The following is a 20,622-nucleotide window of genomic DNA, read 5'->3' on the forward strand; positions in this document are numbered from 1 at the left end:
AACATCTATATCATAAATAAACCTTACTCAACGCATCGTATTACATATATGTATATGGATGGATTCGTATGACCACTGCCGCATACAGTATACATATATATATATATATATATATATATATATATATATATTCATGTAATTTCTTAATTTTTCGGGTATAGTATCTTGTCCCAGCCAGCCCATGTGGTACACAAACCACACATTCCTTTGATAATTTGTTGGCACAGTTCATAGCATATATATCTGTCATGCTCATCCTCATATATATGTGTGAGTAGGACAGAGAAAGAGAGATATAGAAGTGGTTTGTGCTGTTGTTGAAGTCTTTCTGAGTCTCTACAGTACTGCCTCCTTTTACACAACCTTAAGAAGACGGTAAGGAATATTTTCCAGCATTTTACGTTTACTAGTTGACCACACGAACCGCACTGTGAATTGCACAAACAGACCTTTTTCATACCAACAGGTTGTACGGAGAAAGTGCTTGCACCACAGCAAACTCCACTAAGAAGAAGAAGAAGAAGAAGAAGAAGAAGAAGAGCTTAATTGATTAGTTGAAGAACGAATATTTATATATGGAAGGAGATCAAAGAGGGGTTCCGAGTTATGAAGTTCAGATTTCGTTTTCGAGCACCCCAAACCCTCAACAATCGATCCACGAAATGGGGTTTGTGCAGTTCGAAGATCATCATCCTCATCATAATCAGGTTTTGAGCTTCATGGCCCCATCGTCACATATACAGCAGCAGCAGCCTAACAATTCTCATCACCCTCATCATCATCAGCCAGCTGAGCTCAGCAGCGGTGCCTCCGCCGCCACCACCACCACCAGCAACGGCGTTACCGTGGGGTTTAGTACTCATACTGACCTACTTGTTGCAAGACCTTCTTGGAATATTAGTAACGACCAGGTGGTTCAATCTTGAATTTGAAAAGAAGCATGAAATTGGAGACATTATTTCCTTGCTTTTCCATGTTATATATGTTAATTTTTTGCCTGTCCATCAAATGGGTTATAGATTTCATCCAAAGAAAGAATCAGTTATACGCGTTGTCGGATTTTATTTTTGTAGTCTTATAATTGTGTCTTTTTTTATGGAAAATTTAGGTGGGAACGTTGGATCCAAAGGCTATTAGTGATGAAAATGGGACTGGTAATGCTAGTGATTGCAGCAACTCATGGTATTTACTTACTTTATAGGTTTTAATTTGTTCCTCTCTCTTCCTCTCTACCCAGTTAGATCTCAATCTCTCTCTCTCTCTCTCTCTCTCTCTCCAAAGTACACACATGCATATGTACATGCACAAATGCGTGCGCACATCTAAGAATGCATTCTAAAAGCTCTTGTACCAGAATCTTAGAAAGATTTAGCCACTTATAGAAGAGAGAGAATATTGCTTCTGTGTTGCCTTTTGTACGTCCTACACCATGTTCTTATATATTCTCTCTCTCTCTCTCTCTCTCTCTCTCTCTCTCTCTCTGCGTGTGTTCCTGCGCCAGTCTTTCGTTGTGGCCATATGGCAGTATATCGATCAAGTACTTGACACAGAGATTCCAATTATATAGATCCCACCATGACAGGATACAGATCTTTTATCTTATTTTCGTATCACACATTAATTTGTTCTATATATATAAATATATTATTGTATAAGAATGCTTTTTATACAATAATATATGTATATATATTATTGTATAAAAGTAAATTAAAGATATCAGGCAATCAATTAATTAGCGAGTAGATGAGTGGTAAATCTGGTTTTCATGCATCAATTAGCTGGTATATATGTATTAAGAGAGGAGGAGCTTGAAATTAATTAATTATTTGACAGGTGGAGGAGCTCAAGCTCAGAGAAGAGCAAGATGAAGGTGAGGAGAAAGCTTAGGGAGCCAAGATTCTGTTTCCAAACCAGAAGTGATGTGGATGTGCTTGATGATGGTTACAAATGGAGGAAATATGGCCAGAAAGTTGTCAAGAACAGCCTTCATCCTAGGTATACTTAATTTTATTTCTATGGCTATTTAGTCTTTCATATTTATCGTATACATCATATATTGGTACAAATGCATATCTATAGAGGTTCAGAATGAGTATATGGTTTGCACCAACTTTCAACTTTTTTTTTATACAAGCCATATGGGGAGGGAAGAATCGAACCTAAGACCTCGGGTGTAGGAGTAAATATTTTTAACCACTTTTGAGCTACAAGCCCCTTGCCAACTTTCAACCTAGGTTTTACTTAATTGTTCACCAATGCCTAGGGGTATAGAATATATATGCAGGATATGATTGTCTATTTTTAGTATTTAGATGTATGCAATCGGTGACAATTATTTACAAATTAAAAAATTAATGGTGTAGATTATTCGCAATTTTTGGCACCAATAGAAAAAAATTATGAGAATACACATGTGAAATACACTTTACATAACTGGAAATGTTCATCATTCTTGAAGGAACTAAGGAAGTTGGAGTTCAAGTCCCAAAACCAACTAACAATTTGTGGAGTGACTCGATCCTTATAAACCATTGCAAGGTTTCTTAATTTTCCTATGCGGGATCATTCTTCACATCCTCACACACAATTCCTAACACGTAGACAATTTAATTAAGTGACGTGAAGCACGTGTGACCATTGGACTTCACACATAATACCATGTGCTATTGTCTAACAAAGTTATACGTTTGTTATCAATTCTAAGATCATGTACTTTCATCTATGTTGTGCGCATATATATGTTTTCTTCTCAAAACCACAATTCATTGGTGTTGTATGTATCAAGGAACACCTTCCATAATAGTTACTTCTCCACCTTTTATTACTAATTGGTTTTGTGTTAGATGCATCTCATATTATTATGCAATTCGCATATCTAACTCAATGGTCACGTGCTTTAATTAGCGTCACCTAATTTAATTAACTCAATCAACATATGAGGAGCGGTGTTGAGAATGTTAATTATCTCATATTATAATTAACCACAATTCTAAAGTATATCCCACGTTGCATATGAGTGATATATTTAGAGATCATGAGAGGGTTTTAGTTTGTTGTTGTTGTGCTGAAACTGAATGGCATAAATTTATGGATGCAGAAGCTACTACCGCTGTACTCACAGTAACTGTCGGGTGAAGAAAAGGGTTGAACGACTGTCTGAAGATTGTCGAATGGTGATAACAACCTATGAAGGTAGACACAACCACTCCCCTTGCGATGACTCTAATTCCTCTGAACATGAATGCTTTAGCTCTTTCTAATCATATATATAGCTCATCATCAGTTACAGAACAAAAGTATATTTTAGTACGTAATATTGTTGTAATGATTTACAATATTTAATGTATCCTTATTAGCTTGTTCTGTACAATCTTTTGCCAGATTGAGATAATATTTTTATTTAATTATGGTAATTTATCAGATTGATTTCTTTTTCTTTGGGAATTTCATATTCTGAGTATATATTATAATGAAACTAAGGCATGCATCTGCTTTTAGTCTACTGTATAAGACCCAGGGGTTAATTATATTAATTTGGTCATCTTATCCAATTGTTTATTTGATCTCACCACATGCATCAGCTTCTTAATTTGGGTCAAAACACTGTTTAAATTATGAGCTTTGTGTTGATTGGTAACCTAGCAGAGGATGCCCTAAGCAAGCAAGACGGCTGCTTAGGGCCCCCAGATTGAGAGGGCCCCAATTTGTATAAACCCCTATATATACATACCTATGTTATTTTAAAAGAATTATTACGTAAAGTTAATTGATACTTTTGCATTGAAAATGGAAGACGAGTGATATTTAAGTGATGTTTTGAATCTTGATGTATTTTATAAAGTTGTTATATAAATTGCATTTTGTTTATTTCTTTTATATTACAATTGTAAATTTGAGTTCAAATAATATTTTTTTAATCTATTGAAAAAAAACCACATAAATATACATATAAAGTAAAAGGCCTCATTTAAATTATTCGCCTAGAGCCTCCAAAACATAGGACCGCCGCTCTAAACTAGCTTACAAAATAGTCCACCACACATGTTTTTGTTTTTTTGGACAACACCACACTGGTATATAAACGAGTTCTTGTGTGGAAAAGTAGTTAGAGAACTTAGATCAATATGAAATAATACGAGGATTACATCCAACTATGGATATAACTTTGAACTCCACAGCTCTCTATATACCAATCCACGACACCAGAAATAGGACAATGCAAACTCAGATTTGGCCACGCCACGTTTCCTCATATTTTATACATTCAATATGTAATGTATAATTACCTTCTTGAAAATAATCCAAGAGATTGCTTGGGGCTTTGGTTACCGTTCTTAAGGAGCTTGGTGAGTCGATTGACTCATGATATGATCCAGCTTTTTTCTATTTTTCTTTTCAGTTATTGACCCAAAAAAAACAAAAAAGGTTACTAGTGGCTTTCCAATTAATTCCCCTCATGACTTTATAGGAGTTGTTATTGAGACACTAATAATGATAACTAAAATTAGTAGCAACTATCATTAAGTGATGATCTAGTGACTAATCAATCATTAATCATTTTTCTCAGAAGTTAGTGAATATAAGAATCAGTGCACACCTACCTGTGTTCTTTTTCTCCTTTTGTTCTGGTCATCATGTAATCAGATTTTACACGGAGTTACTATAAACCATCAACACCCTCGTTTTTCATTTATTGTTAGAACTCTCGATACATATATTATTGTATTCTATTTCATATTGCGAGGAGTCGAACTTTTATTGTGAGCGCAAGACTACATTGTCCAAATATCTAACAACAATGTCCTGATTTGGCATAAATCAAGCATGACCAACTTCAGTTTTTACTGAAATCCAATTGAATGTTATTGAGTTTCACCATTGACAAAGATGTAAAAACCGTCTATAGCTGATTTTGTTTTGGGTTTTTATTTAATTATTTATTTATATGCAAGTGATAGTTTAAAATAATCTAATCAATAAGGAGATGAATACAAACTTAGATGTAAGAGGGCGGACGCATTACTCTGGCCAAGTGGCTTGTGCTGGTTGTTTTCGGTTTAGTTTAGCTATATTTGGTACTATGAATACTTGAAATTTGAATGTCACAACTCACAAACTTTGCTGCTTTTTCTGTAATCGCTTTTCTGGCTAAAATGCCAATCCACCAGGTGCATTTGATTGAGCTCAAAAGGAGTTTATACACGAGGCCCATAGCTCTCAGCCTGTTGTAGAAGGGCTCATCGCATCTCTTAAGCCCAATGTTACATTTTTATCAATCTTGACTAACCTAAAAAAGAAAGAAAAAGTAGATGTAAATGGTTTAGCCATTTCATTTAGATGACATTAATCAATTATGATTTCAATATCATACAAATAATTTAAATAAGTTACTCAACCCGACTTCTTTTGTACCAAATTGCGCAGTCGTATACATATTGGCACATTTACATGCAACTGTAACTGTAACTGTAACTAACAACTTAGTACAACGATCAATTTCACCCTGGATCTTTAATGTCCACATCAAAATCCACAATCAGAGGTTCTTACCATCTTTTTCAGATAATAATATACAGTCCAAATAAAATTAAAAAGACAGTTGCAAACACATTATCCAACCTCCTATCATATTTAACACATTATCCACTCATTGATATAAACCCTACAAAGTTCCCCAACCTAGTATCATGAAAAGCTTTGTTGGCTCAATGGCAAATCAATCATGGCACACTATCTTCTTATCTAAACATCATGATACCAGGTCACGGGTGCTTGGATTCAGGGTTTGCCTAGAAACCTACTAAGACTGGTTGTGGGTAGGGGTGGGCATCAAAACCGGAATACCGAAACCATCCCAAAACCGTGCCAATCTCGTGTCGTCTCATTTGGTGTTGACGTGTAAACGGGATGATATCGTGTCATCCCGTTACTGTTTGGCACGACACCGGTTCTAGATTTTTGATCCCGTTTGGTGCCATATCATACCGAAAAATACAGGTAAATAATAATCCTAATTTAATTTCAGTTCCTCCTCTCTCTCCCACATACATTTCAATTCAGCTTTGTTTCTCCTCCATCCTTTCCTTTCCTTCCCTCTATCTATTGCCCACAGGCCACATTGATCATTTGGCTTCTGGAGAAATCTAGAGACCCACAGAAACCTCTCTCTCTTTGCAAGCATTTGCCTCCTTCCTACTTTTTACAGTGACATACTCCTAACCCTCCAAAAGCTCCAGACTTTCAGGTTGTCTTTCTCCACTCTCCACCAATCTAATCAAGTTAAATCCCAAAAAAGTCAAAAATTAGCAGCATTCCAATTTTCATAATTCTTTAGGATCACAAAAGCAATGCAAAAATCATCCATGGAAGAACACTTTATCTCATAATGAATGCAGATGAAGACGATGAAGAAGAAGAGGAAGGAGGTGGAGGAGCTTAACCAAGTCAACAATGACTTCTCTGACTACTCTCTGTCTTCCCCTGCCAGAAAGATTCGTCACCTGGTATGCAAAAGTTCCAATCTTTTCCGCTATGTGAGATTTGATTTCCATTTTACTTGAACTTTGTATGAGATTTCCATTGGTTGGTCTTGAATTAAGACTCTTGATTGTTTATTTTGTTGTATTACGCTTGATTCCTGAAATTTTGCAGGATTTTTTACGTATCAACATTGATACTGAATCATACCGGTCTCGTTTGGGTCCGGTATGGTTTGAACGTGTTTTCAAAAACTCTCATCCTGTGTCATCCCATCTCAATTCCCCTATCCGAGATTGACACCGGAATGACATCCATCCTGTATCATCCCGTACCATGCCCAACCCTAGTTGTGGGTTTGGTTTGGTGCCGGATTAGCATCCAGGTTCATTGAACCAAATTAGGTCTTTGTCTTGTGGACTTTAATGACACGGTACAAGTCATTTGGCAATAAAAGCACTAATTTGAATTTGATTGCAACGCGAAAACAATCATAGTTGTAAAAAAAAAAAAACCTCTCCATGTTCAATGAACTTGGCCAAGTTTGTTCTTTTTGAAATTTTAGTGTTAGGTTTTCACCAAATCCAACCATCATGATGTATGTAGACATACATGATGATTAGATGAGATCTGCATGAGTGATTATTTCTTAATATCTGGAGGACATATTTGTTGAGAGAATTGTCTGTTTCAGCATAAAAAGGGTAGTGGTTAATGTCACATCCCGGGATCGGGTCCGCCGTAACACGATATTTTCCACTTTGGGCCCCCCTCTCTGCCCTTACGGTTTTGTTTCTGGGAACTCAAGAGTAACTTCCCAGTGGGTCACCCATCTTGGGATTGCTCTAGCCCTAACTTGCTTAACTTCAGAGTTCCCATGAATCTGAAGCCAGTGAACTCCCAAAAGGTCTCGTGCTATATGGAGGTGGGCATGTACATATAAGACACATCACCCCTTCTCCGTTGGTCGATGTGGGATCTCCTCTCTCTCTTTTTTCTTCCTTTCTTTCCTTCTCTCTTCTCTCCTTTCTCTCTCTATTTTTTTTCTTTTCCTTCTCTCTTCTCTCCTCTCTCTATCTTTTTTTTTCTCTTTCTTTTCCTTATATTTTCTCTCCTCTCTTGGTTTTTTATTTAAATTTTTTCAGTTGTGAGTTTTGTAACATGCATGCTATTATTTATGAACCCGTTACACGACTCGAAACCCGCACGATAAAAGATGACCCGAACCTGACAAGACACGTTTATTAAATGGGTTGGGTTCGGGTTGAGCATTCTTGACACGTTTATTATCCCGACACGACACGAACCATTGCCAGCCCTACCCAAAAGGCCTCGTTCTACATGGAGGTGGGCATGTACATATAAGGCATATCACCCTTTCTCCGTTGGTCGATGTAGGATGTTACAGTTAATTTGAAAATAAAAGCCTCCATCAAGAGTTAGTTCTCATGATGATCAGTTTTGACCTTCTAACAACCAACTCTTTTATTTCTCGTTTATCTCTTGTAAACCCAACTTGCACTGACGAAAAATCTTCACGAGAATGGGGAGGAAACTTGGCCCTCTTTTCTGGCATTAAATGGTTATGGGGAGTGGTTTTCCGATTTAACCTTTCTACCAACTCCCCAGTACGTCCTCTGCCCTATTTGACGTCTTGTCTTTGGAATCACGTGGGCATTTGTGGAGAGAAAATCATCCCTCTTTGTATGTTGATTTGATTTCTAAATTTGTGATCAACAGTGATGATCAAACTTCGAGTCTTTGGAGACAACAAAAGCTGGGTTTAAATTTAAACCAATTAAATATGGTTTTTTCCCATATTAAATCACCATTAATGGCAATTGATCTTTAACCTGAAAATTTATTTCTTGCAATAGGTTCGCAATGGTCTGGGCCTTTATAACAATCTGGGCTGGCTTCTGATTTTGGTAAAGCAAAGCCCAAGCCACTGTTGTTGACATGGGCCAATAATCAGATGGGCTGGCGCGTAGAATTTAGGTCCAAACAATTAGTAGAAAAGGAGAGGGAAGGAGGAGGAGGTAGTCAGTGGATTTGGGATAGGGGTGGGTTGATGGGGTTAGTGCGATGGGAAGTTGGGAAGAGGTGGATGGGTTTGCTAATCCGGCACCAAACCAAACCCACAACCAGTCTTGGTAGGTTTCTAGGCAAACCCCGAATCCAAGTACCCGGACCGGTGCACATCGACACGAAAAAAAAAATATATATATATCAGATTAAATTTTCAACCTTTACCCTTGCAATTAAATTTCCAGGGTTGTTGAACCAGATATCTTAGGCTTAAATTCGGGGATCATTGCAGGATGGAAATTATAAATGGGATTTATTAGAAAATTTGAACCGCTGAAAATCATAAATAATACTATAAACTCAAAGGGGGCAGCCAATGTCATGTCCCAAACATGGCAACCCAGATCCGAAAGAACCCATGTAAAAAAACGCTATGGCTTGTTTTTATTCCCACTGACAAAAAACAAAGCAAAAGAAACCCACTTTAGAAATTACACTTTTCACTTTGCTCTTACAATTTGCATGCATGAAAAGTTGTCATCTTTTGTGTGTGTGTGTTATGTGCATGGAGATGGGCTTAATTACAAGAGCAAGATTAATTAACATTGAAAGACAAGATTAAGCATAACACAAAGATGTTTAGCAGCTAACCTTTTGGGTTTTGCTGCCTTTGCAGAGAGCAAAACAGAGTGCGGGGGGCAGCAGATGAAATGGTGAGAAGTGAATGTGGAATAAGAGCATCCACAGTGGGGGGTGTAAATTCGGGGGTGTAAAGCCACTTTTACATCCCCTTTACACCTCCGGGGGGTGTAAATATGTTTTTTGCTCCAGTGGGGGGTGTAAATTCGGGGGTGTAGCCGTGGGTCCCAGCCTTTTATGTTGACTTTTCTTCATTTTTCTTCTCTTTTCTCGGGTGGGTCCCGCTTGCAAGAGATGTAAATATACATTTTATTTTACATCCTCATGGTGGTGATGTATATTTACATCCATTTACATCTCACCATTGGAGACCATTCCGGTGACTCGGGGTGTATATTTAACATACACCCCCATATACACCCCCCCACTGTGGATGCTCTAAGGAAGAGAATGGATATGTATATTTATAGGCAACGGCAGCACTTTGTTTACGCAAATGAGTCCAGAACGGAGAATTTGTACCGGCATATTCCCTTGGCTCTTTAGTCAACCATACGACACCGTTTGCATCTAGGTTGTCCACAGGTGTCCCGCATCTATGTTATTATTGGTTTCCATTAGGTTTTTATTATTATTTTATATTCTTTTTTCTGTGTATGGTTGGGAATTACGGCATGTTAAAGGGTGTGACTGATTTCTAACCGTTGATGCATATAGTCTTATTATAAGACTCGTATGCCTTTATGATGAAGAAACACTCAAAATCGTGTCTAAGTATGTAGTATACGAACCCAAAAGAGGTGTCATCTTGTACCTTTCATGAACGAACCCACACCCTTAGGATTGTAATAAATTTGTCAATGACTTGATGGTGTGAAATGAATCGGTTGTTGAGACTTAACACCATTGCCATTTTACGAGTCCCCCATACCATATGGACCCAATTGGAAGATTTCATGGAAGATTTCATGGAAGATTTTCCTCCATACCATATGGACCCATTAATCGGTTATTAAGACTTAACACCATTGTCGTTTATTTATAATACTTTTCTTTCGTAGTTTGAAAATTATTGTATTCTTTTCTTAATTTGTGTTCATTTAATGTGACACGGTGTTTATTTAGATTAAAAAAAACAATATAAACAAATAAAAATAAAAATTAATAATAAGATAAAAAGGTCAAATAGACTTCTATAGAGGAAGTGATGTGGTTGTGAGGTAGCGTTTGGCTGTCAATAAAGCCAAAACACCAATGAATAAGTAAAGAGGGGAAGTTTGATGTGAGGTGGTGTGAGGAGTCAATATTGGTCCCATAATTGTGAAATCTTTGTATTTTTTTTTATAAAGTTATTCAATGGCTATATATTTATGTTCATGGAAAACCCTCCTCAAATATCGTTTTATTTTTTATTTTTCTTCAAAAGATCTTTTGGATGACTTTTTTTTTAGTGCATTGGATAATTTGAATTACAGGAAAGGGATTTCTCACACACATACACACTGTAACCAAGATGTTATGAGGGTTCGAACCTGAGATCTTTGGTATGCAAATCGCTTTTCCTTCACCATTCTTTTCACCGGCCTTTTGGCACTGTCCTTGATTTCTCTTCCACTTCTTGATGTTTTCTACCATCATCTTTAGGCAAAGAGGTATATTAGGATTTTATTTTCTTGCAAATCGCTTTTACTTTGTTTGCAAGCAACTCCATTTGCCTAATTAGTTTTACTTAGCCACCAATTTACTTTGTTTTTCTTGCAAGGCATATATATAATGCAAGTCAATTTTTGTTCCTTTATTTTTTTCATGGAAATTTATCGCTGAACATGTGTAATACCTCGAAAAATTCAAGATGAATTTTCATATTTTAGTGAAAAATAATATAATTGTGGAGATTGATTATGGGTATTTTTATCGAGAGATTTTGGATTGAGATTATTAAATTAAGTGTGTTTAATTTGAAGTTGGACAAAAATGACCAAAACACCCCTATGTGTGATAGATTACCAAAATACCCTTGTAGGCAAAGAAAAGAAAAGAAGAGAAAGCAACGTGTAAGCCAAAGCTTTCTTCCCTCCTTCATTCTTTCCCCCTTGCCTCAAGCTTTCCTATCCACCATTTATGAAGAGTTGAGTCACCTAGTCTAAAATGGTGAGTCACCTAGCCTAATTAAGATTCTTAAATCTTGAAATTATTCTCTTCCTCCCCATTCATTGATTCATCACTCTTTCTTAACTTGATGACTCACCTAGCCTAAGGCTTTTCAATCATAAATTTACTCTTATCTTCATCATTCATTGTATCATCCCTTTCTTTCTCAGTCACTTATCTTCATCCTCATCTTTCTTTTGTTTCTCTTCAAAATCCAAAATTCGTCACTTTCTTGAAGCTGCTGAGAACTCATATTTCAGAAGCTCAAATGAGGAAACTTCCTTCATAAAAGTTGTTCATTTCCATGATTCCTATAACATACTCAAATTTCAGCTCAATCTGACTAGTATAGGCTCTGAAACGTTGGTATGATCACAATAAGTTTACCATTTCCTGATTTCACAGCAGTATGCTCGGTTTCAGTTTGTTTCTATGATTTCCTGTACTCAAATGACTTTGGTTCCTTCATCAAAGTTGTTTGAAATGCTGTCTATTATAACATATCAAATGTTCAGATTGATCGGACTTCTCTAGCTACCTTGGGAATGTTTAGAGTGGAACTTGTTTATAGTCTTCAACCTTAGGTCCTTCCCTCGTTTTCAGTCCAAAACACTCATTTCAAAAGCTCAAAACACTATGGTTTCTTCATGATAGTTACTCCAAATTCTCCCCTTTATAACATATCCAAAGATCATCCAAAAGTAACCATTATAACTCTCTGAAAATTGGTATGAACAAAACTTGTTCAATTGATTATGTTGAATTTCTTGTTATAGATGTGTACTTCTCTCATATGGCTTGTTCCTTATCATTCAATTGCTCCAATTAGCCACTAGCATCTCAAGTAAATGATTCTTTGAAAGCTTGAAGCTCTTCTTTTTATTGTCTCTTTGAGTACTAATTTTTAACCCAAGTTTTGGTTGGAATGCCTCAAGTATATATATATATATATATATATATCTTTCAAAGGGTGTTTTTGTGAAGTTCTAGATTATTTCGATGTGATTTTTGTTCCAATTTCATTTTGGGGTTTTGTTACATCAAAATGAATATCTCAAGGGTTATTTCAAAGTTGGTTTTGTGCCATTTGAATTTAAATAGATTTTTTGTGAAATTTCAAAGTAGAGACTATCCTGCTGGAATTGTTTTGATTCTGCTACATACCCTGTTTTGAAGTAAGTGTTTGAAAGCTTCCTAAACTTGGATTTTCATGAAATTTTAGTATGATTTACTTTCTCGTATTTTCTTCAGATCTGGAAAGTTTTATCCAGTTTGGTTGTAAATTGTAATTTTGGTGATTTTTCAAAATAAAGTGTACAAACCTGAAAAAAAGAACGTTATGCAGCGTAGTCTGTTTTTGGTTTCTATTTTGACATGCTTCCTTACCCCTAATTTTTATCAAATTTTGACATCTTTAATGTTTCTATATCTAGTTGTGATATGGAAAGTTTTACATTATTTTGATTTAAACTCAACATTTAGTGAATTTTCAAAGTTAACGTGTTCCAACCCAAATGTTTAGCAAAACTGAAATTTTAGTTTTAAATTGAGGTTTTAAATTTTCTTTATGAGTCTAGAACCGAACCACATGAATTTAAACATCCCAAAGAGTAGAACTATTATAGGAGGGGAATAGATTAGTTTTTCCTTAACGCTTGGTTCTACGCTTGCTTGGATGTGAGGTTAAGAGAGTAACAATCGGGTCAAACAACTTGTCAAGTGTATTTTGGGGTTTTAGGTCTACGTGCGCTAGTAGGACACTCAACTTTGTTTCCTTATTTCCAATGAATTTTAATCAGTAAATTATCTTAACTAGGTGTTCTACTCTGCGTACTTTCGAGGACGAAACCGCACAAGGTTAAGCTAGCTGGACTTGAGGTAGGGTTTCCTGATTTCCCGATGATTGGGCTATATCACTTTTAATCTTGATGCTTATATATAGTATTATAAATATGGATATTATTTGATGTTTTGTGAATGTTATTATGCATGTGATTAAGCCTGGAATATTATTGTTATTATCTATATTATTATTCTGCAGAAATAAATGATGTTTGCGCTGCATTACATATGCATCATAAAGACAGTGGTGTTTGGGTTGTGTGTGTGTGTCGTTTGAGATATATCTAAGGGGTGGGAGAAGGCTTTAGATATATCTGAATAAAATGTGGAATATATTCAGGTGACGGGAGCAGAGCTTGAATATATTAAGGTGATGGGAGCAGGGCCTCTAATGATAAGTGAAAGTTGAGAAATTCGTAAACAAAAGAAAAATGGGTTAAGGGACGGATGGACGCTAGTTCATATTTTAGGGTATTCGGAGCCACAGTGGTAAAACGAATGGTATGGGACATGCAGGCTTGTTGCCCTAGGATATGAATTAGTGGGATTAGAAGGGAGTGAGTTCATGGCATCACCGCATATGCAAATTTATTTATCTGTTATGATTGCATAATTTGTATATCTTATGTTGCTTGATGCATGACACTTTGATTAACTGTGATAACTGACTTTGAGGGGTTTGACGGTACTCTACTGGGCATTAGAATGCTCATACCCTAATAGATTGTGCAGGATTCAAAGGATTCAAGATGAAGTTTGAGGAAGCGGGTTTCAACTAAGCTGCTAGGATTTTGTTGTTGATTTGTGTAATTAATCTTTGTAAGGAGTCAACCGTTTGTTAAAGATCTTAGTGTGTAGTTAATTACAAGTTACTGCGACTCTGATTTTGTAATGTTAAGTAAATTTGTATTTTTGTGGCTCTATTTCTCATCATATCATGGTTGTAGGATTTTATTCTTATAACTATGGTATGACTCACGCCATGATTCGGGAATATTCTTTATTTTCGAATCAGGTCGTGACAACATGTATTTTAGTTTGTGAGTATTAGATGATTGTTTAGTACACCAGAACTCAAGTACGAACTTAAAATTAATATTCCATATCTTATCTGAACTTTCTCAGGCTAAAAAAATAAATTAATAAATTAAAAAAATAAATAAATATATATATATATATATATAGAGTAAATCTTTCATGATTTTGCAAAAGGCAAAAAGTTTTGGTCATTGTAGTTTGTTGAATTTATCATTTTAGTCCTCATAGCTTCATTTATGTCAATTTTAACTATGTAGTTTTAAATCCCTCGTAATTCAAGGACATGTTACAAATTCAGTCAAATTCTTTCAAAATATCATTTCATGTTAGGGATACGTGCTTACTCAATCACAAAATTAGACGAACATTTGGACATGTCTTTAAATTGCGATAGATGTCAAACTATATGAATTAAATTGTTAAAATTAAAACCACAAAAACAAAAGTGAAAAATCCGATAAACTATTAGGAAAAAATATACCACTTTTTGCCTTTGTAATATCATGAAACTCATACCCTCCGAGGGAGATGAGATACGTCTTGGTGTCTAACATATTCACGACATACTTCCATAACTTTTTCTACTCCCAATAAAATTATCGTTTGTTTCCACGTAACCCCCCATTTAAAAAAGTGGGTCCCAAATCCCAAACCATGAGTGGATGGAGAGTAAATCGTAAATAATGCATGCATTAATATAATAGGGCTGAGTGGGAGGCTGAGATCAGTCCTCTATAGACGGCCGACGTAGGGAATCAGTGGCGCATTTTTGTCATCATTCCCCCCGGTATCATACCAACACCTAATTGTGGTATCAAACTCTAAATCATTGTCTTATTAGTGGTTCTATTAAACAAATAATCTGCCCACTTTTACATATCGCCCTCCACGTTATATGTATTTTACCAAAGTGCCATTTCTCTCCTCTACTTAAAATCACACGTATTAGTAATAATTACTTAATTGGATTTTTACAAGCCCAAATTAGCATTAAAAGTGCTAGCTGGTCTGAAATAGGGGGTCATTCTTTGCGTGGGACGAACAAATGATAGATAGGGCAACTTCATGTGTGCGTCTGTGTGTTCTGATTCGGATTTCATGGCATGTTTCCTCTATTATTTTAGATTTTGGTATTACCTTGGCACGCATTCGCAAATGAAAAACCCACCGACAAAGAAGATCGGAAAGTAATATTGATTTGATTATAGCTTCGAATTTGATACGATGTTGTGATAACAATGTACGTGTGGCATATACTCAAATTATATCGATTGATCACACTATATGGCAATTGATATGAAAATGCGACCACTTTATCGTTATTTATAAAAATACCCAATCCTAGACATGTATTTATAAAAATACCCAAGCATTATTTAAACATAGAAACATACTCAAAATGGGTTTTGGGTATGTGTGTAATGATGGGTTTTGGGTATGTTTATAAATGGGTTTTGAGTGTGTGTAATGATGAGTTTTGGGTATGTTTATAAAGTGTTTTGGGTGTTGGGTATTTTTATAATTTCAGCCCCCATTTTGGGTATTTTAGTGAAACTCCCTTTATTTTATTGGTACTTCTTTTTTTTTTTTTTGGTTTGAACCGCGAGGTGGTCCTGGATGGGCCCCAACTATGGGTGGCACCTTTAAGCCTTAACCACAATCCAGACTAATCCCCGCTCACACCGGGTCGGCCCGTAAGGGGTAAAGTGGTGCTGGCCAAAGTGGTGGTACTTCTCTTTTAATATTGAACGATGTTTGAAGTCAAAATTTGATACTCTCTATTATTTAAAATAAAATAAAATATAAGTATTTTAAAATTTTGTTTAAATAATTATAAAAGTTGTAATTGAAAAGTAAATGTGATGTATAGTCATTTTTTCTGCCTTTGTTGAGTGTTTAACAAATATGTATAACGGCTATACTATTTTATAATTCTCCTATGAAAGCCCGTGGGTTTTCCCCTTTCATCTCTATTGTCCAGCAAATTAAAGCAAAAGACAACCAACATGCATAATATATAAAATGTAAATATCTCTTGAATAAAGAATTATTTTTAAATATAAATAAATAAATTCTCTGGCCATAACAAATTTTTTATAACAAAAAAATAGTAAATCCCAAGCATTATGTCTGCCATTTAATCTGCAAATTTCTTTGCCCATGTCCTCCATGACACACAAAACATGCCCCCACCATGCACTTTGGAGGGGCACAAAGTACAAACCCAAGTTACAGAAGGGATGGGAAATCCGTAATTAAACAAATTTTCCAATGGCAAATGCCACCACCATGTCCTTAAGCTTTATATAATTTCGAACCATATATATATATATATATATATGCTACCACCATTTGCTCCATTGGCAGCTCCTAAAACTTCCAAAACCCACCACCCCAAAAAATGCAAGCCAACCTCAACCCCTTCCAAATTATTTCCAAACAAATCTTCCCTTCACTGGTAAAGCTACCTCCGGTGCGCCAATCTCCGTCACCAGTGCACACCATACCACCGCGTGCAATATCAATCTCCACACCCAACGAAACCGATCGCAGTCCAATTACCATTTCAACCCTAGACGTAGTAGATGACTCCGTGGCTGCATTTTGGGACTACCAATTCCTCTTTGTGTCACAGCGCTCCGAACAAACCGAACCCATCGCGCTCAGAGTCGTGGATGGTTCGGTTCCGTCGGACTTTCCCTCCGGCACGTACTACTTGACAGGGCCGGGGCTCTTCGCCGACGACCACGGCTCCACGGTGCACCCATTGGACGGCCACGGCTACCTTAGGGCTTTTAAATTCGATGGGTCTGACGAAGATGTAAAGTTCATGGCTAAGTACGTGAAAACTGAGGCTCAAGTGGAGGAGCACGACCCTTTGACTGACACGTGGCGGTTCACGCACAGGGGGCCGTTTTCGGTGTTGAAAGGTGGACAGAAGGTTGGGAATACTAAGGTGATGAAGAATGTGGCGAATACTAGTGTGTTGAGGTGGGGCCAGAGGCTGTTGTGTTTGTGGGAAGGTGGGGACCCGTATGAGATTGAATCGAAGACGTTGGATACGATCGGGAAGGTAGGTCTGATGGACGGTTGTGATTCGGGGGTGGAGAGTAGAGACCATGGTGGCGGTGTATGGGATGTGGCTGCAAGATTGCTCAAACCAATTCTGTACGGTACGTGTGTGTATATAGAATAAAATTAATAGATGAGACTAATGGTGAACAAAACAAAGTAAATTGCTTTGGCTGGCTTTGGGGGAAAAAAATTAAAAGATGAGTATGAGCTGTAAATTTGGAGAGTAAAGATTAAAATATTTGTGAATAATACACAGAAGTTATAAACATTTGATATTTAACTAATAGTCTTATATAAAAAGGTTACGGAGGTTTTTGTTTAAACAGATGATGACGAGAAAATCTAAACAGAGAATCCGAATCCACGTTTTGTTATATAGTTGTTTAATATTGTTCATCGTATTAAAAGGTATATACCTTGTACAGGAGTTTTTAAGATGCCTCCAAAGCGACTGTTGTCTCATTATAAGCTCGATGCTCGCAGAAACAGGCTTCTTATGGTGTCGTGCAATGCAGAGGATATGCTTTTGCCATGCAGTAACTTTACATTTTATGGTAATTAAGGGCAAATGCATGAGCTCTTTTATTTAATTATTATGTTGATTTTGAATATACATAATATTTTTCTTCGTATTTGTGCAGAATATGACTCAAATTTCAAGGTGTTGGGAAAGCAAGAGTTTAACATACCGGATCACTTGATGATCCATGATTGGGCTTTCACAGACACTCACTATATATTATTTGCCAATCGCATCAAGCTTGATGTTGTCGGTAGGTTAATTAAATAAGTTATCGTCATTTTTTAATCATTTTTCAAATTATATGTGTTAAATAATCATATGAGATCTAGAGAATATTGAAGATCCTTCCATCCTTACAAGGTGAAAGTGTACTCACCAATTGAACTAGGCCTCACAATGCTTTTTAATATATATATTTTTTTTAATACATTCAAAAGTCTAAACTACAGGAAATGAATAGGGCCGTTCCATTAAAAAGTAAAATAAAAGTTTCAAGCTTAGGTGTTAAGTTTGTTAATTTATGTAAAGAGGCCTACTATATGAAAAGTAAAGAAAAAGCCTCAATTTTTTTTTAGAATCAAGCCCAAAATGCATCAGTTACACACATAAAAAGCCTTTTTTGCTATTATATCTCTTGCGTTAAAATGTGTTATAGGAGGTCCCATTTTTTTGGGGACCCTGTGCCGTCGCCCAGCCTGCATAGTTTGTGTGCCGGGCTTGGGAGGGAGGTTTCTCACACCATTAATCTGTAAGTCAAATGCTCTTTTCAATTGGTTATACCTTGTTGGCCACTTTTTAATCACGTTAGATTATCGCTCAACGATATGATTGCTAATGAGTAATAAATTGATAGGTAAAAAAACTTACTTCATACAAGATTTCACCTCCTCCTTTTTTTGCGGTTAATGTTCTCCACGTTAGAAACAATTAGAAAGGATGGCCAATGGTTAAAGTTTGTGCAAAAGCATATTCGATACAACCATACTGTTGTTGGTTAAAGTCCCACAAATTTATAGTGACAGACAAACATATGTTACATCGTCAGGTTAATTGGCTATCAATTATATGTTGCTAAAGACATATATATTATGTAACCAAACTGTCGAGATAAAATTACTAAATAGTATTAAAATACAGGTGCAATGACTGCAGTTTGTGGGACTACTCCTATGATAACAGCATTGTCAGTGAACCCTAGCAAGGCCACATCTCCCATATATTTGCTTCCTCGGTCTCCTAATGAAAATGGTCGAGATTGGAGAGTGCCTGTCGAAGCTTCTTCACAATTGTGGCTCCTACATGTAGCCAATGCTTACGAGAATCTGGATGAGAATGGGAATTTGGAGATTGAAATACATGCTTCGGCTTGCTCTTACGAGTGGTTCAATTTCCAAAAATTATTTGGTAAATTTTTCGACTCGTGACATTTAGTCTCTATTTTTCGACTCGAAAGTCATATATTACTATCTACAACTACTAATTAAGACTTATTTGACATTGCTTCCATGGTACAGGATATGATTGGCAAAGTGGTAGACTAGACCCCTCGATTATGAACATAAATGGAAGCCAAAGCAAGACGTTACCTCATCTTATTCAGGTTTCTATCAACTTGGATGTGAATGGGAGCTGTCAAAAATGTGATGTGGAGCCTTTAAACCAGTGGAACAAGTCATCGGACTTTCCAGTTATCAATCCAGCCTTTTCAGGAAGCAAAAACACGTACATATATGCAGCAGCTTCTTCAGGTTCTCGCAGTGCATTGCCTCACTTTCCATTTGACATGGTGGCCAAGCTAAATGTTTCAACGAAATCTGTGCTTACATGGTCTGTTGGGAGCCGGAGATTCATCGGAGAGCCCACTTTCATCCCCAAAGGTTCTGAAGAAGATGATGGTTACATTCTTGTAGTTGAGGTAATACATTTGTTTTTTTGACTCAGAGTTTATAGACCCAAAAAAGAAGAAGAAGAAATTGGGTGTTCAAAATTTTGAAGTGAGACTTATGGTATATATGTTTCTTGTATTGCAGTATGCAGTTTCAGTTCAAAGGTGCTATCTGGTTATCTTAGATTCCAAAAGGATTGGAGAGGAGGATGCACTAGTGGCAAGACTTGAAGTTCCTAAGCACCTAAATTTTCCTCTTGGTTTTCATGGTTTTTGGGCCACTGCAGAGTAATTTAATTTTTGGTTTAATAAAAAAGAAAAAGGAAAATGTTAGACAGCCTATGTAATTTGGGTTTTACCCCTTGAAATTATGGTTAAATCTTACATTGTTCCTTAAAACTTAAAGTGACCCACTTTGCTTCCTTGACCAATGTTTTGCAACTCACTTTGTCTCTCATCATAATTCGTGAAGTCTATCAAAACTTATTTTAAAAATACTGATGTGGTATGAATGGGACTCACTTTTTGTTGAGATGTATGTCACATAAATGCCACGTTTTAAAAAAAAAAAAAATTTCTTTCAAAAAAATAATTTAACAATAAAAATAATTTTTTTTAAATTGCTCTCTCAATCTCAACCATCACACCCCACTCCTTTCCCACTGGCGCTGCACTAGCCACACACCTACCCCGACCCTCAATCGCCCCATGCCATGTAGCCAAGCCACACCCACAACCGTCACCACTCCCAAAGCCGAACCCAGCACCAACACTGTGACCCCCAGCCACCTCATTTGCCTATTGTAGGAAGGCCAAGATCCACAAAAAACGCGATGCCCACTTGGTCACAAATGTTGACCTTCTAAACCCCAAATCTACCATTCCGTGAGTGAGTGAGAGTGAAAAAGAATACAGCAAAACAAAAAGGAGCATATGCCAAACCAATATGAGCTCATATTATATT

General features: G+C 36.5%; 2 protein-coding genes across 3 annotated transcripts; both read left to right on the forward strand.

The window, feature by feature from the left end:
• Positions 1-205: 205 nt before the first annotated feature.
• Positions 206-3,420, forward strand: WRKY12 (WRKY family transcription factor). Of its 2 annotated transcripts, none has more exons than XM_021951008.2 (5): positions 206-375; positions 448-911; positions 1,109-1,182; positions 1,834-1,995; positions 3,098-3,420. In XM_021951008.2, the coding sequence occupies exons 2-5, from the start codon at positions 576-578 to the stop codon at positions 3,258-3,260; spliced, it is 735 nt and encodes a 244-aa protein (XP_021806700.1). In that variant the 5' UTR covers positions 206-375; positions 448-575; the 3' UTR covers positions 3,261-3,420. The 2 variants fall into 2 exon arrangements, with proteins under 2 accessions (XP_021806700.1, XP_021806701.1); XM_021951009.2 differs by having other exon boundaries at positions 467-911.
• A 13,108-nt stretch (positions 3,421-16,528) lies between these two features.
• On the forward strand, positions 16,529-20,091 carry CCD7 (carotenoid cleavage dioxygenase 7). The gene is made up of 6 exons (XM_021949020.2): positions 16,529-17,348; positions 17,676-17,804; positions 17,892-18,023; positions 18,911-19,177; positions 19,288-19,688; positions 19,804-20,091. Exons 1-6 carry the CDS (start codon positions 16,577-16,579, stop codon positions 19,948-19,950), a joined length of 1,848 nt encoding a protein of 615 aa, XP_021804712.1. The 5' UTR covers positions 16,529-16,576; the 3' UTR covers positions 19,951-20,091.
• The last annotated feature ends 531 nt before the right edge of the window (positions 20,092-20,622 follow it).

Source organism: Prunus avium, chromosome 2, assembly GCF_965620075.1.
Source record: "Prunus avium chromosome 2, drPruAviu1.hap1.1, whole genome shotgun sequence".
In the NCBI taxonomy this organism is placed as follows: domain Eukaryota; kingdom Viridiplantae; phylum Streptophyta; class Magnoliopsida; order Rosales; family Rosaceae; genus Prunus; species Prunus avium.

Coding starts and splice junctions, on each gene's coding strand:
- WRKY12 (XM_021951008.2), top strand. CDS start 576: ATGGAAGGAGATCAAAGAGGGGTTCCGAGTTATGAAGTTCAGATTTCG. Junction 912..1,108: donor GGAATATTAGTAACGACCAG/GTGGTTCAATCT, acceptor TGGAAAATTTAG/GTGGGAACGTTGGATCCAAA. Junction 1,996..3,097: donor AAGAACAGCCTTCATCCTAG/GTATACTTAATT, acceptor TTATGGATGCAG/AAGCTACTACCGCTGTACTC.
- CCD7 (XM_021949020.2), top strand. CDS start 16,577: ATGCAAGCCAACCTCAACCCCTTCCAAATTATTTCCAAACAAATCTTC. Junction 17,349..17,675: donor GCTCAAACCAATTCTGTACG/GTACGTGTGTGT, acceptor TACCTTGTACAG/GAGTTTTTAAGATGCCTCCA. Junction 18,024..18,910: donor CATCAAGCTTGATGTTGTCG/GTAGGTTAATTA, acceptor ATTAAAATACAG/GTGCAATGACTGCAGTTTGT.